Raw genomic sequence first — 11,985 nt, 5'->3', positions numbered from 1 at the left:
TATGAACTCAAACATTTCTCATTGAATTTACTCAAATCCACATTATTTGACCTCCACAATCTACATTCATACCTCTATAAAATAGGGCTGTCAAACGATTAATCGTGATTAATCGCATCCAGAATAAAAGTTTGTGTTTACGTAATATATGTCGGTGGACTGTGCATATAAATTTTGTAATTATGAACACATACACATGATTGCATATATTTGAGAAAAATCTAACAATTAATAAACGTTTATTTGGAATTTCAATGATTGGTAAATATAAATTAATAAATTTCCTAAATATATAGACAAGTATGTGTATGTTTTGTGTTTATAAATACAAAATTAATATGCACAGTACACAGACAATATTATGTAAACACAAACCTTTGTTCTGGATGCGATTAATCGCGATTAATCGTTTGACAGACCTACTATAAAGACAAATTTCAAATCAGACAAACGTTTTTTTATGAAAAATCACTTCTTTTTGTGATGTAAATATTCTTTATCTAACTCAATCATATTCTGCCTTCCAAGTGTCCAAACACTTTTGGGAATGACTTTATTATCAGTTAAACATTCTTCTTGTGTTAATGGTATATAAAATCTGATTTTCTCAATTAAATTACGTCTTTTATACATACTGCATCATTGAAAATCACATCCGATGGCTTTTTGAATAATTGCTTGTTAATATCAGACGATGTGCATGCTCACACCTACATGAGGACAAAGAAAGAGTGACCACAACAATATCCCATAATGCCCAGTGGTGATACTGTGTCTGTAAACTGTGCGGCATGCGGTGAGACAGATCCACTGAAACCACGGACACGAGTGAGGTCACTGTGAGGTCGAGCGGTGGGACTTACAGCACGGCCAGCGGGAGCTGCGTTACAGTCCCCAGGGTGCGGTTAGTACTACGGTATGATTCTGAAGATAACCCAGAAAAACAAGAGTAAACAGCACATCAACTCAAGTTGATCAATCCTGGAGGTTTATCTTCAAATGAAGCTGGCAGACGACATACGCCAGATCCGTCCCGCATCTGAAGCACTTATGTAAGCGGTTTTCATAGCAAAGAAACAGCATGCGCCTCAAAAACATTCATCCTGAATCAAAACAGCGAGTCGCATTCCGTTATATAACATCGTATTGATCCCTGAAACCGAATCGTCTCGATAACAAAACATTTCTCATGCAGTCGAGCTTCTATTATCAGATTAAACAGAACAAATAAAGATGCTTGTCAAATATTTCTCCTGTAAAAAAATTCAGTGCATTACTGTGTCTTCTTGAGTTTTAGAAGAGAGTTTTCTTCCTTTGTCCAATTGTGTCTTAAAGGTGCAGTTTGTAAAAACAATCAAAACAACAACAATGCCGTGGCTTGATGATGCTGTGAAGGAGCGTGGAATGATGGGATCTGTTGTATTCAACTCAACCACTGATGGCCATCAATCAGACGGGAACGAGAAAACATGTTAGCGTATGAGGTAAAGTTTTATAATTGTTGCGAATAATTGTGGTCCATAAATAAGTCCAAACAATTTAGTGGCTTGCTAGACGCTAGACACTACTTCCGCATTTGGCCAAAACACTGTTGTCATGCGGTTTCTACGTCAGTAAAGGCGGTAACAAAGAGGAATGCGGATATGACGCCATTGACAGGCGACTGCACAGCCCTGTGTCACTGTTTAGAATGGCGATTTTCTCACGATTTACAAGTAGTTGGAAACATTTCAGATATTGTAAGTACTCAGCTGAACAAAATATATAACACTAGCCTAGAGGTTTTTGGATATTTTACTGCAAAATTGTTACAAACTGCACCTTTAAAGGATTAGTTCACTATAAACTTAAAATGTCATGATAATTCACTCACCCACATGTCATACAAACCGTCCGGGTGTTTATTTCTTCTGTCGAAAACAAACTTTCTGAGGAAAGCTTTCCAGGGTTCTTTCCCATATAATGCACTTGAACGGGTGGGGGGGGGGCAGCTTTCATTATAGCTTCAAAAGGCTCCACCCGACACCAGACTATGAATAGGGGTGTTGCCTAGCGAAATGATTGGTCATTTTCCAAGAAAGCGAAAAAATGCTATACTTTTTAAACAAATATTTGGCTTCAGCCCCACGCTGATCCCTGTAAAGCTTTCCTCAGAAAGTTTGTTTTCGACAGAAGAAATAAACACCCGGACGGTTTGTATGACATGTGGGTGAGTGAATTATCGTGAAATTTTAAGTTTATAGTGAACTGCTCCTTTAATGAATAAACGGCACTCAGATTTGCCAAAATAAAGTCAAACATTTGCCATCAAATCCATTTTAAGACTGAATTCTCAGAGCTTATTTATTTTAGTGCTTTAACTCTACGACTTAATTCATATCCTGACTTATTTGTGTCTGATTTTTTCACCAAATGATTTTAAGAAGACCGTAATACATCAATGAAATGCAACGTCTTCATCTACAAATCTGAGCAAAAGCATTTTCATCTAAAAAGAAAAAACAGAAACGTCTCTTCATTTACCTCAAGACATCCGCCTTTCTCAGTGTCACCTCTGTTCTGTGCGGCTGGATTTGAGGCGCACAGTCTCCTTTCCTCTCTGAAGCTCTGCTCCAGCAGTTTCTTATTCAAAATCCGCGCGGCGTTCTCTGCTATCGTGTATCCGGGAGGAGCGGACAGGTCCTGTCTGATGCAAATCACCTCCGGGGTCTTCTCACCCTGCGTTTCCACGATCAGCTGCACAGGACTCGGGGACCGGCCCCGAGAGCTTCTGGAACATTTGGGGTCCGTGGACCCCTGAGCACCCGCCTCGGCGGGCCGAGAGCGGCTGGGGGATTTGTTGAACTTCTGCACGGGGTCGTAAGCGACGGGTGTGTGGTCGATGATGTTGAAGAGGCTGGAGAGGCCGTCGTTGATGGTGGTGTGAACGGGACTGTCTCTGGTCGTTGTGGAGCGAGCCCAAGCCGATTCGCTGTTGCCCTTTTGTGGCGGAGTCGTCGGGGTGGGAGCGCGAGCTTGGCCAGCGGTTTGTTCGGTTTTGACGGAGTTGGTGGAAGAGGGTTTGCGTTGGAGCTTGGGCGAGCCGTATTTAGGCGAACAGCAGGGGCGTTCGAACTTGGCCTGCACGACGGGAGAGTACTGCATCTTTCTGAGGCTGCGGGACGGGGAGGAGATGGGGGTGGAGCCTCCTTTGGGCGTGAGACATCGGTGTGGGCTGCTGGTGAGGGCGCGGAGAGTGTCGGTTTGAAGCCCCACGCTGATGGTCTGGGTGGTCTGCGTCCCCCGCGTGGTTAAGCCGTTCGTTTGAGATGCCGCATCGCGAAGCTGCCGTTCCTGAGGGCTGGATCCGGAGGATCGGATGCCGTTGCGGGCGGAAAATGCCTTTTCCTTCATGTCGTCGCTCAGGTTGCGTAACATCTCCAGCTCTAGAGATGAGGTGTACCCTACAGCTGTGCAAAGCGGCGGATGTTCTCCGGGCCTGAGTCCCGTCTCTAAATGACCCCTCAACTCACACGGCCACCTGCCTCCGAACACCTCCTCCGCACCTCCTACGACCTCCCCCGGCATGACTTTGGAGAACACGTACTCTTGCTCAGGGGGAACCGGAGCGGGCCGCTCCCCTCGGTGGAGGATGTGAACGCCAAACTGCTCGGCCTCCTGGGCCGCCCTGAGTGAGAGCCTTTGGCAGTACTCGGGACTACTTGTGGTGTTGGTGGTCAAGGTTGCACTGGTGGTCAGGTACCAGGAGGCTGGCTGGAATGCTTCGGAAGTGGACCCTTCAGCCCTTCGGGATTCTGCCCTCTCCGTCCAGGCCTCTATCACCTGAGGGGGTATTACTGGACCGGGAATGGGGCAGGTGGTCAGGGAGCTCGGGGGCAGATCCCAGCCCTTGCTGTTGAACTCTTCGATGTACTTGAGGTCATCTGGTGAAAGGGGAGGAGTCACGTCATCACGATCGTGATCGCCAGACTTGCTCTTGTCTGGGAGGAAGGGGGAGCTGTCCATCAATCGCTGGAAGTCGCTCATGGAGCAAACTGACTTTGCCCTAGAGACAAAAAATAGGTAAAAGTTACTTAACTTTTCATTACAAGTGCTTAGATTTTAAACCGTGTTTAAACTGAAAGACAATATGACTGATTTAGATATACAAGTCAAGGTTACTGTAGTTTACTAAAACTATTAAAACATTTCTGTTAACTAAAATCAAAGCAAATGTCTGTCTAAATGTTATTTGGAAAAATGTAAACTAAAAACTGTTACCTCAATAATAAAGTAAAATAAGTTTAAATTGTGGCTTTTAAATGTTTAAAAACTAAACTAAAACTGAAATAAAAACAAATTGTAACATATATGGCAATATGAAAAATAGACAAATAAATAATAAAATGACACAAGCACATAGCAAAATTGCTACAAAATTCTACTAAAATTAACATGAAAAGTGAAAATAATAGCAAATAAAAAAATGAAAGCTAATTTAAAATATAAATAAAACTACGAGAAAACTGGTCACCCTACCCTTTTTTGTTTTTATAAGCAAGACAGTTTTAATTAGAAGCATTCTTAGTCAGTTTCAACTAATAAATAAAAAATTCATATTTTGAGGAATGAATAAAAGTACAGTAGTGGCCAACCTTAGAAAATTTACATCTTTGCCTTTTATTCAAATATATTTTTTGAGACATATTAAATATTTTGTATGTGTATTGTGTAGTTGCGCTCTTGGAGTATAAACTGAAGCTCAACTATGAGAAGAATTTAAGGTTTGTTTCTTCGTACACCTTTTATTTTTGTTTAATCCCAAAACACAAGCCGAATGGTATCACTTCTAACATGATCAAACAGGATCCTGTTTGTAGACTTCAGCTCAGCCTTCAACACCATAATCCCAGACCTCCTCCTGCCCAAGTTTACCCAGCTCTCTGTGCCAACCTCTACCTGTCAGTGGATTATTAACTTCCTGTCGAACAGGCAGCAGCTAATGAGGTTGGGAAAATTTAAATCCAGCACATGTACCATCAGCACCGGAGCTCCTCAAGGATGTGTTCTTTCTCCACTGCTATTTTCACTCTACACAAACGAATGCACCTCTACAGACCCTTCTGTCAAACTCCTGAAGTTTGCAGATGACACCACAGTCATTGGCCTTATTCAAGACGGTGATGAATCTGCCTACAGAAAGGAGGTTGCTCAGCTGGCTGCCTGGTGTAGTCAAAACAACCTAGAGCTGAATGCATTCAAGACAGTGGAGATGATAGTGGATTTCAGAAGGAACCCTCCATCACTTCCTCCCCTCACCATCCTGGACAGCACTGTGGATACTGTGGAGTCATTCAGGTTCCTGGGCTCCACCATCTCTCAGGACCTGAAGTGGGAGTCCCACATAGACTCCATTGTAAAGAAGGCCCAGCAGAGGTTATACTTCCTCCGTCAATTGAGGAAGTTCAACCTACCACAGGAGCTACTGACCCAGTTCTACTCAGTGGTCATCGAATCTGTTCTGTGCACTTCAATTACTGTTTGGTATGGCTCGGCCACCAAATCAGACCTACGAAGACTACAACGGACAGTTCGTAGTGCTGAGAAAATTATTGGTGCTCCTCTGCCCACACTTCAGGACCTGTACGATTCCAGAGTGAAAAACAGGGCAAGAAAAATCATCATTGACTCCACACACCCAGCACACAAACTCTTTGATCTGCTGCCCTCTGGCCGGCGCTTTAGAGCACCAAACACCAGGACTTCCAGACACAGAAGCAGCTTCTTCCCCCAGGCAATCTCCCTCCTAAACAGATAACTGCTCCTTAAGAGCAATATTCCACTTCCACTACTCCTATAGTGTGCACTATAGTGCCTTATTATATCTACATCTTATGTATACATGTATATAACACTACCTCTACTTACTAAATTATCCATTTGCACAAGTGTACATACAATCTGTTAATATGTATATTCTACTATTTACTACCCTGTACAATGTCTCTTATATGTTATTATCCCCCATTTTCTGTAAAATAGTCTTTATTTTATATATATGCACAATTTAGAATCTTTTAGACTGTAAATCGTATTATATTGTATTGTCATTGTGTTGAATGTCTGTACTAGAAGCTTCCAACACCAAAGAAAATTCCTTGTGTGTGCAAGCACACTTGGCAATAAAAGCTCTTCTGATTCTGATTCTGATGATCAATAAAATGTAGAGTAACATGCAGCCGGGTTGAGATGAAGCGGTTCATTTGCGTTTGTAACTCTCAGAGGCTGCTGAAAAGGCCGGTCTAAACATAACCGCTGACCTTCACTCAAACGAGAGCGAAGAAAGATCGATTCATCACTACAGACACTGCAGGTTATTTCAGCTGAAACTGTGCCGAGGTGAAACAGATGATGAGAAATAAATGAGAGTGAATCAATAATCTGACCTCACAGGAGATGACCTGCTTCTGACAGCCTCAATTATACACAAATACAAATATACTGTAAACTGATCTGTCTGGAGAGAATGTTTACACATTATTTGCCTTTAATGTCCCAATTATACTCTAAAATATGATGCGTTTAGATTTATTTGATAAAAGTTTGGAAACACAATTGGAAAAAACAGCAAATTTCCCAAGACAGACATCACTTTTAGCCACAACAGTATTTTCTAACTATTAACATGAATATTTGTTATTGAATAATATTTGTAAAATGTGTTTGTAAAAGCGTTTCACGAGGTCTTCAAAAAAGATTTTGCTTGTCTTGAGCACATCTGAACACACTGACAAACACATGATACCTGAGCAGACTGCCACCTCCCGTCTCCTCCTCTTCCTCTTCCGGATAAAACTCAGATTCTACAGTCTCACAAATCTCATTCAGCGCCTGAAACAAAAAACACAACATTTACATGACTGTTTTACTATATTATTGCCCATTGATGCTTTTCATGACAAATTAAATCCTTTCGACATAGTCTGTCACAATAATGACGCTTGGCATTCATAGATTATTCCTCTGATGTCTCGTACTTCTTTCATGCAGGGGAAGCGTTTCTCCATCTCCAGACGTGACGGAGGAGGAACCTCCATCTCATTCAGCGGGTCCAGAGAGAGCGCGTCCAGGAACAGACTCTCCGGAGGCCGAGGTCCCTCACAGGGTCTGAGTCTGCTCACCGCTCCCTTCTCCTCCAGTGTGGCCTCGGAGTCGGAGTGTGAACGCGTGTGCACGGCCGTGCAGGATGAACGCGGAGATCTGTGAAGCTTAGAGGGGCTCTCCTGAGGAGAAAAGACGTGCGATGGGCCTCCTTCTGACGGCTGAGCTCCTTCAGAACGACACAGATCTTTCTGCATCTGGAATGAGGAGAGAAAACATCAGCTCGTTTTTTTTTAATTAAATCGGTATCTTCCTGCAATATAAGAGCTTATCCAGTGATTGACCGAATAGATCGAAATTTTGTTTCGTAACAGGCAATTTGACCCCTGACCTTCTCCATCTTGCCGTGCATCTCCCGTAAGCTGTGGTCCCATTCCTGCCTCTCTTTCTCGAACCGCTCCAACAGGTCGTTGCGCTCACGGGTCCAGCGCTTCTCCCCGTGCTGCAGTTTCCAGCGCAGCTCCAGTGCAAGACTATGACTGTCTGCCAACAGACGGCGCTGTTCCTCTCGCTCCTGCTGCAGCGCATCTGCTGCGCCTGCACCTGCAGACTCACCGCTCACCTCCTGCAGACAGAAGAGATATAACAGCATATCTGATATACTGAATAGAATTAATTTATTTGTATAGTTGTATAATAATATTCTAATAATATTATACTATATTATACAATTATACATATATAATAATATTATATTTTAAGAAAATATATTTTTTACTAATTGTACTTACCTACTTATTGCCTAATCTATTTTTAAGACAAAAAAATTAAACAAAGTAAAAAGTATATAAACTATAATATAATATATAACAATAAAATATAAAACAAATAATAAATGGAAGACACTAAACTACATTAGAGATGTAACAGTCAGGTCATGTGACACAAATGAATCCTAATATTTAGAGTTGCATTCTGCATTCTTTCACATTCTATAATTATATAAATTAACAGTATACACTGTGCATTACACACAACATGGTTTGCAGTATGCTGATATTGCATTCTAAACATGTTTTTGAGGACTTTCCAGAGACATAATGATTCTGGAAATTAAATGGAAAATGAATCTGTAAATTGCATATTCTATGCCTTAACCCTACACCAAAGCATAGAAAACTTTCCACATTTAAATAAAAAAACATTTACACTTGTGTGATTTATAAGCTGTTTTAAGCAGGGCTCCTGTGACATAAATAGATCATGACTGTGTTTGATGGCCAAACTGCTCCACTTCATAAATGTAGCAGGCTATTTAAAGACTTCCCTAACTCTCAAACGCCAAAAACAGTACACAAGAAACCTTAAGACGAGACGAGACGACACGTGACGCTGCAGATGTACACTTCATATTTGTCAGAGTATTTCAGTTATGATATAAAGATAAAAAAGACTGCAAACTTTATAATAAAGCATAGTAAAAATGATTAAAAACCATGAGATCTACGAAGGACTTTAAATAAAAAACAGCCCTTCATGTACCTAGACAACATTCGTAGATATCATAACCAGTGTTGCAGATGCAAATTCTTAAGGGTCCCTTACGAAACAAAAATATATGAGAATATTCTGGAAAATATAATGCAATTTATTAAACAATAAATTTCCATATATTGAAACCAAGCGCTTTTATTTTTCAATATATGAAAAGCGGCTATTCCTAATTAGGGATGTAACGATTCACCGTGAGCCGGTTGAAAATCGGTTATAATGAGTGACGATTCAAATCGGTTGAGGTGTGAACTGAATCGCAATACATTTTTTGAACAGCAGGGGCCGCTATTTTCACTGCAAATCTAAACGTGGACATGCTGATATTTCTTAAATGCAAAAAAATCCAAGAAAAGCTCAGACAGTATTAGTTTGTTTATATTACTTTTTCTATTATTAATTTGTTATAAAATTGCAGTTTAGTTTTGTTATTTGAAATAAAACATTATTTTATTATACAAAGAAACGTGAAGCATTTAAGAAATAATGCAAGGGAAGTTGTTCATTTCTAATTTGTTTCAACTCATTTTGTAAAAAATAAATCGTGAGTAAATCGTGAATAAATCGCATCGTGAGATCAGAATCGTGACTCGCATCGCATCGTGAGCTGAGTGAATCGTTACATCCCTATTCCTAATGTATTATTGTATATATTGTAAAATTTGAAAATATTAAAACGATGTATTATTCCATATTTTCATCATATTTTCAAATGATTCAATTTATTGACAGTTAATATGAAGGAATATATATTTTCTCAGATTGTTTAAGGCTAAAATCTAAGGCAGTGTCACATTTACAGTATCATTCACAGAAAAGGCAATCCCAGAATGCATTGGGCCAAGCCATGAGCTGAGCTACGCTGTAACGTGTTTGTCAGGTGTTTCTGCTTTGTGACTGATTTTGCACCTTGGCGACATGGCTCCTCATTTCAGCCCTCTGTATCTCCCACGCTGCTCTCTCGTTGGCTAACGTCTGCTGCAGCTGCCAGCGCCGCTGCGCCTCCTCACGTAGCTCCGCCCTGAACTCCTCCAGCAGCGAACGCAGGGCGTGCATCACCCGCCTACTGTCACTCGCCTACAAACACAAACAGATGAGAATTTGTCTGCTCAAAGAGCTGATATTCTATAGCTGAAGACATCATTTCGTCTTGAAGGTCATATTTAGATTTCTGATATTTGAAGGTGGACTTTGATATATTTTTGAAGATCTGAGCACAGTATGAGACACCGATGAGATTGGTTCTAAAATTCTAGAAGAGAAACATCTCTGCATTATAATCGTTGGGGTCTTGTTCTCACAAAAAACATCCACTGCCCAAGTGACAAATAAAAAAATGTATGTATATACACTCACCTAAAGGATTATTAGGAACACCATACTAATACGGTGTTTGACCCCCTTTCGCCTTCAGAACTGCCTTAATTCTACGTGGCATTGATTCAACAAGGTGCTGAAAGCATTCTTTAGAAATGTTGGCCCATATTGATAGGATAGCATCTTGCAGTTGATGGAGATTTGTGGGATGCACATCCAGGGCACGAAGCTCCCGTTCCACCACATCCCAAAGATGTTCTATCGGGTTGAGATCTGGTGACTGTGGGGGCCATTCTAGTACAGTGAACTCATTGTCATGTTCAAGAAACCAATTTGAAATGATTCGAGCTTTGTGACATGGTGCATTATCCTGCTGGAAGTAGCCATTAGAGGATGGGTACATGGTGGTCATAAAGGGATGGACATGGTCAGAAACAATGCTCAGGTAGGCCGTGGCATTTAAACGATGCCCAATTGGCACTAAGGGGCCTAAAGTGTGCCAAGAAAACATCCCCCACACCATTACACCACCACCACCAGCCTGCACAGTGGTAACAAGGCATGATGGATCCATGTTCTCATTCTGTTTACGCCAAATTCTGACTCTACCATTTGAATGTCTCAACAGAAATCGAGACTCATCAGACCAGGCAACATTTTTCCAGTCTTCAACTGTCCAATTTTGGTGAGCTCGTGCAAATTGTAGCCTCTTTTTCCTATTTGTAGTGGAGATGAGTGGTACCCGGTGGGGTCTTCTGCTGTTGTAGCCCATCTGCCTCAAGGTTGTGCGTGTTGTGGCTTCACAAATGCTTTGCTGCATACCTCGGTTGTAACGAGTGGTTATTTCAGTCAAAGTTGCTCTTCTATCAGCTTGAATCAGTCGGCCCATTCTCCTCTGACCTCTAGCATCAACAAGGCATTTTCGCCCACAGGACTGCCGCATACTGGATGTTTTTCCCTTTTCACACCATTCTTTGTAAACCCTAGAAATGGTTGTGCGTGAAAATCCCAGTAACTGAGCAGATTGTGAAATACTCAGACCGGCCCGTCTGGCACCAACAACCATGCCACGCTCAAAATTGCTTAAATCACCTTTCTTTCCCATTCTGACATTCAGTTTGGAGTTCAGGAGATTGTCTTGACCAGGACCACACCCCTAAATGCATTGAAGCAACTGCCATGTGATTGGTTGATTAGATAATTGCATTAATGAGAAATTGAACAGGTGTTCCTAATAATCCTTTAGGTGAGTGTATACCAGAATATTCCGCAGAAACATCTTACAGACTGACTAACAGTCTGGCATCTTCTAGATCAGCTTGTTTAAACACGGAGGATGATAAATACACTTTCTTGTTGTGTAGGATGTCGAAAATAAGGTGATGTCTACATCTAAGTTATTCTACTTGTTCGACTGATGTGGAAACAGCACCTGTTTCTGGTACTGGATTCTCTCAGGAGAAAGCAAGAGTGGACCGGGCTCTATGATGTCACTTCCTGTGATGTGGGCATACACTCGGTCCTCTCTCTCCATCTCGCTGTCAGCCTGCTCGATCACAACACTCAGTTCTGGAATGTTCTCCAACCTCTCGTACTGAAGAAACACACGCACAAAAAAGGTCAATTTAGAATCAACTTTAATATGCTCGTATTGTAGCATCTTATAGCACAATAATGCATGATGTCACAATTGTGCATGAGCAGAAGTTTACAACCGTTTCAAGCTTGAATATTTTGAACTAACTTTTATTTGTATTTATAAACCTATTTATACTACATTTATTATATTTTTAACTTTCATGTTAATTTAAGTTGCTTTTTTAATTATTTATTGCTGAATATGTTAAATTCAAGATTTTTATTTTAGTTCAAGATTTAGATTTTTAAGATGTCTATTCTTAGTGAAACCTTTTTTAAATGATATAGGCCTGAATATTTCAATTTATAGAAATGTTTTAACAGTTTAAGTTAACTATAATGACCTCGGATAATACCATGTTACCATAAAAATAAATAGTTAAATAAACGTAACTAATA

At 40.8% G+C, this 11,985-nt stretch overlaps 1 protein-coding gene across 4 annotated transcripts in view; it reads right to left on the bottom strand.

Annotated features, from left to right (window-relative positions):
* LOC130554525 (microtubule cross-linking factor 1) overlaps positions 1-11,985 on the bottom strand; it is a 67,046-nt gene that overhangs the window by 5,129 nt on the left and 49,932 nt on the right. For 3 of the 4 annotated variants that reach the window (XM_057334240.1, XM_057334242.1, XM_057334243.1), the window contains 6 exons: positions 11,381-11,542; positions 9,541-9,708; positions 7,472-7,705; positions 7,017-7,337; positions 6,785-6,870; positions 2,524-4,045 (listed from right to left, as the gene is read on the bottom strand). In XM_057334240.1, coding sequence (XP_057190223.1) covers positions 2,524-4,045; positions 6,785-6,870; positions 7,017-7,337; positions 7,472-7,705; positions 9,541-9,708; positions 11,381-11,542 — 2,493 coding nt within the window. Of the gene's footprint in view, positions 1-863; positions 925-2,523; positions 4,046-6,784; positions 6,871-7,016; positions 7,338-7,471; positions 7,706-9,540; positions 9,709-11,380; positions 11,543-11,985 lie in introns of all 4 variants that reach the window. The other variant, XM_057334244.1, reaches the window with a different exon arrangement.

Source organism: Triplophysa rosa, linkage group LG5 (assembly GCF_024868665.1).
Source record: "Triplophysa rosa linkage group LG5, Trosa_1v2, whole genome shotgun sequence".
In the NCBI taxonomy this organism is placed as follows: Eukaryota; Metazoa; Chordata; class Actinopteri; order Cypriniformes; family Nemacheilidae; genus Triplophysa; species Triplophysa rosa.
Note: the sequence above shows the minus strand (reverse complement) of the source record. Positions and strands in the feature narration are given on the sequence as shown.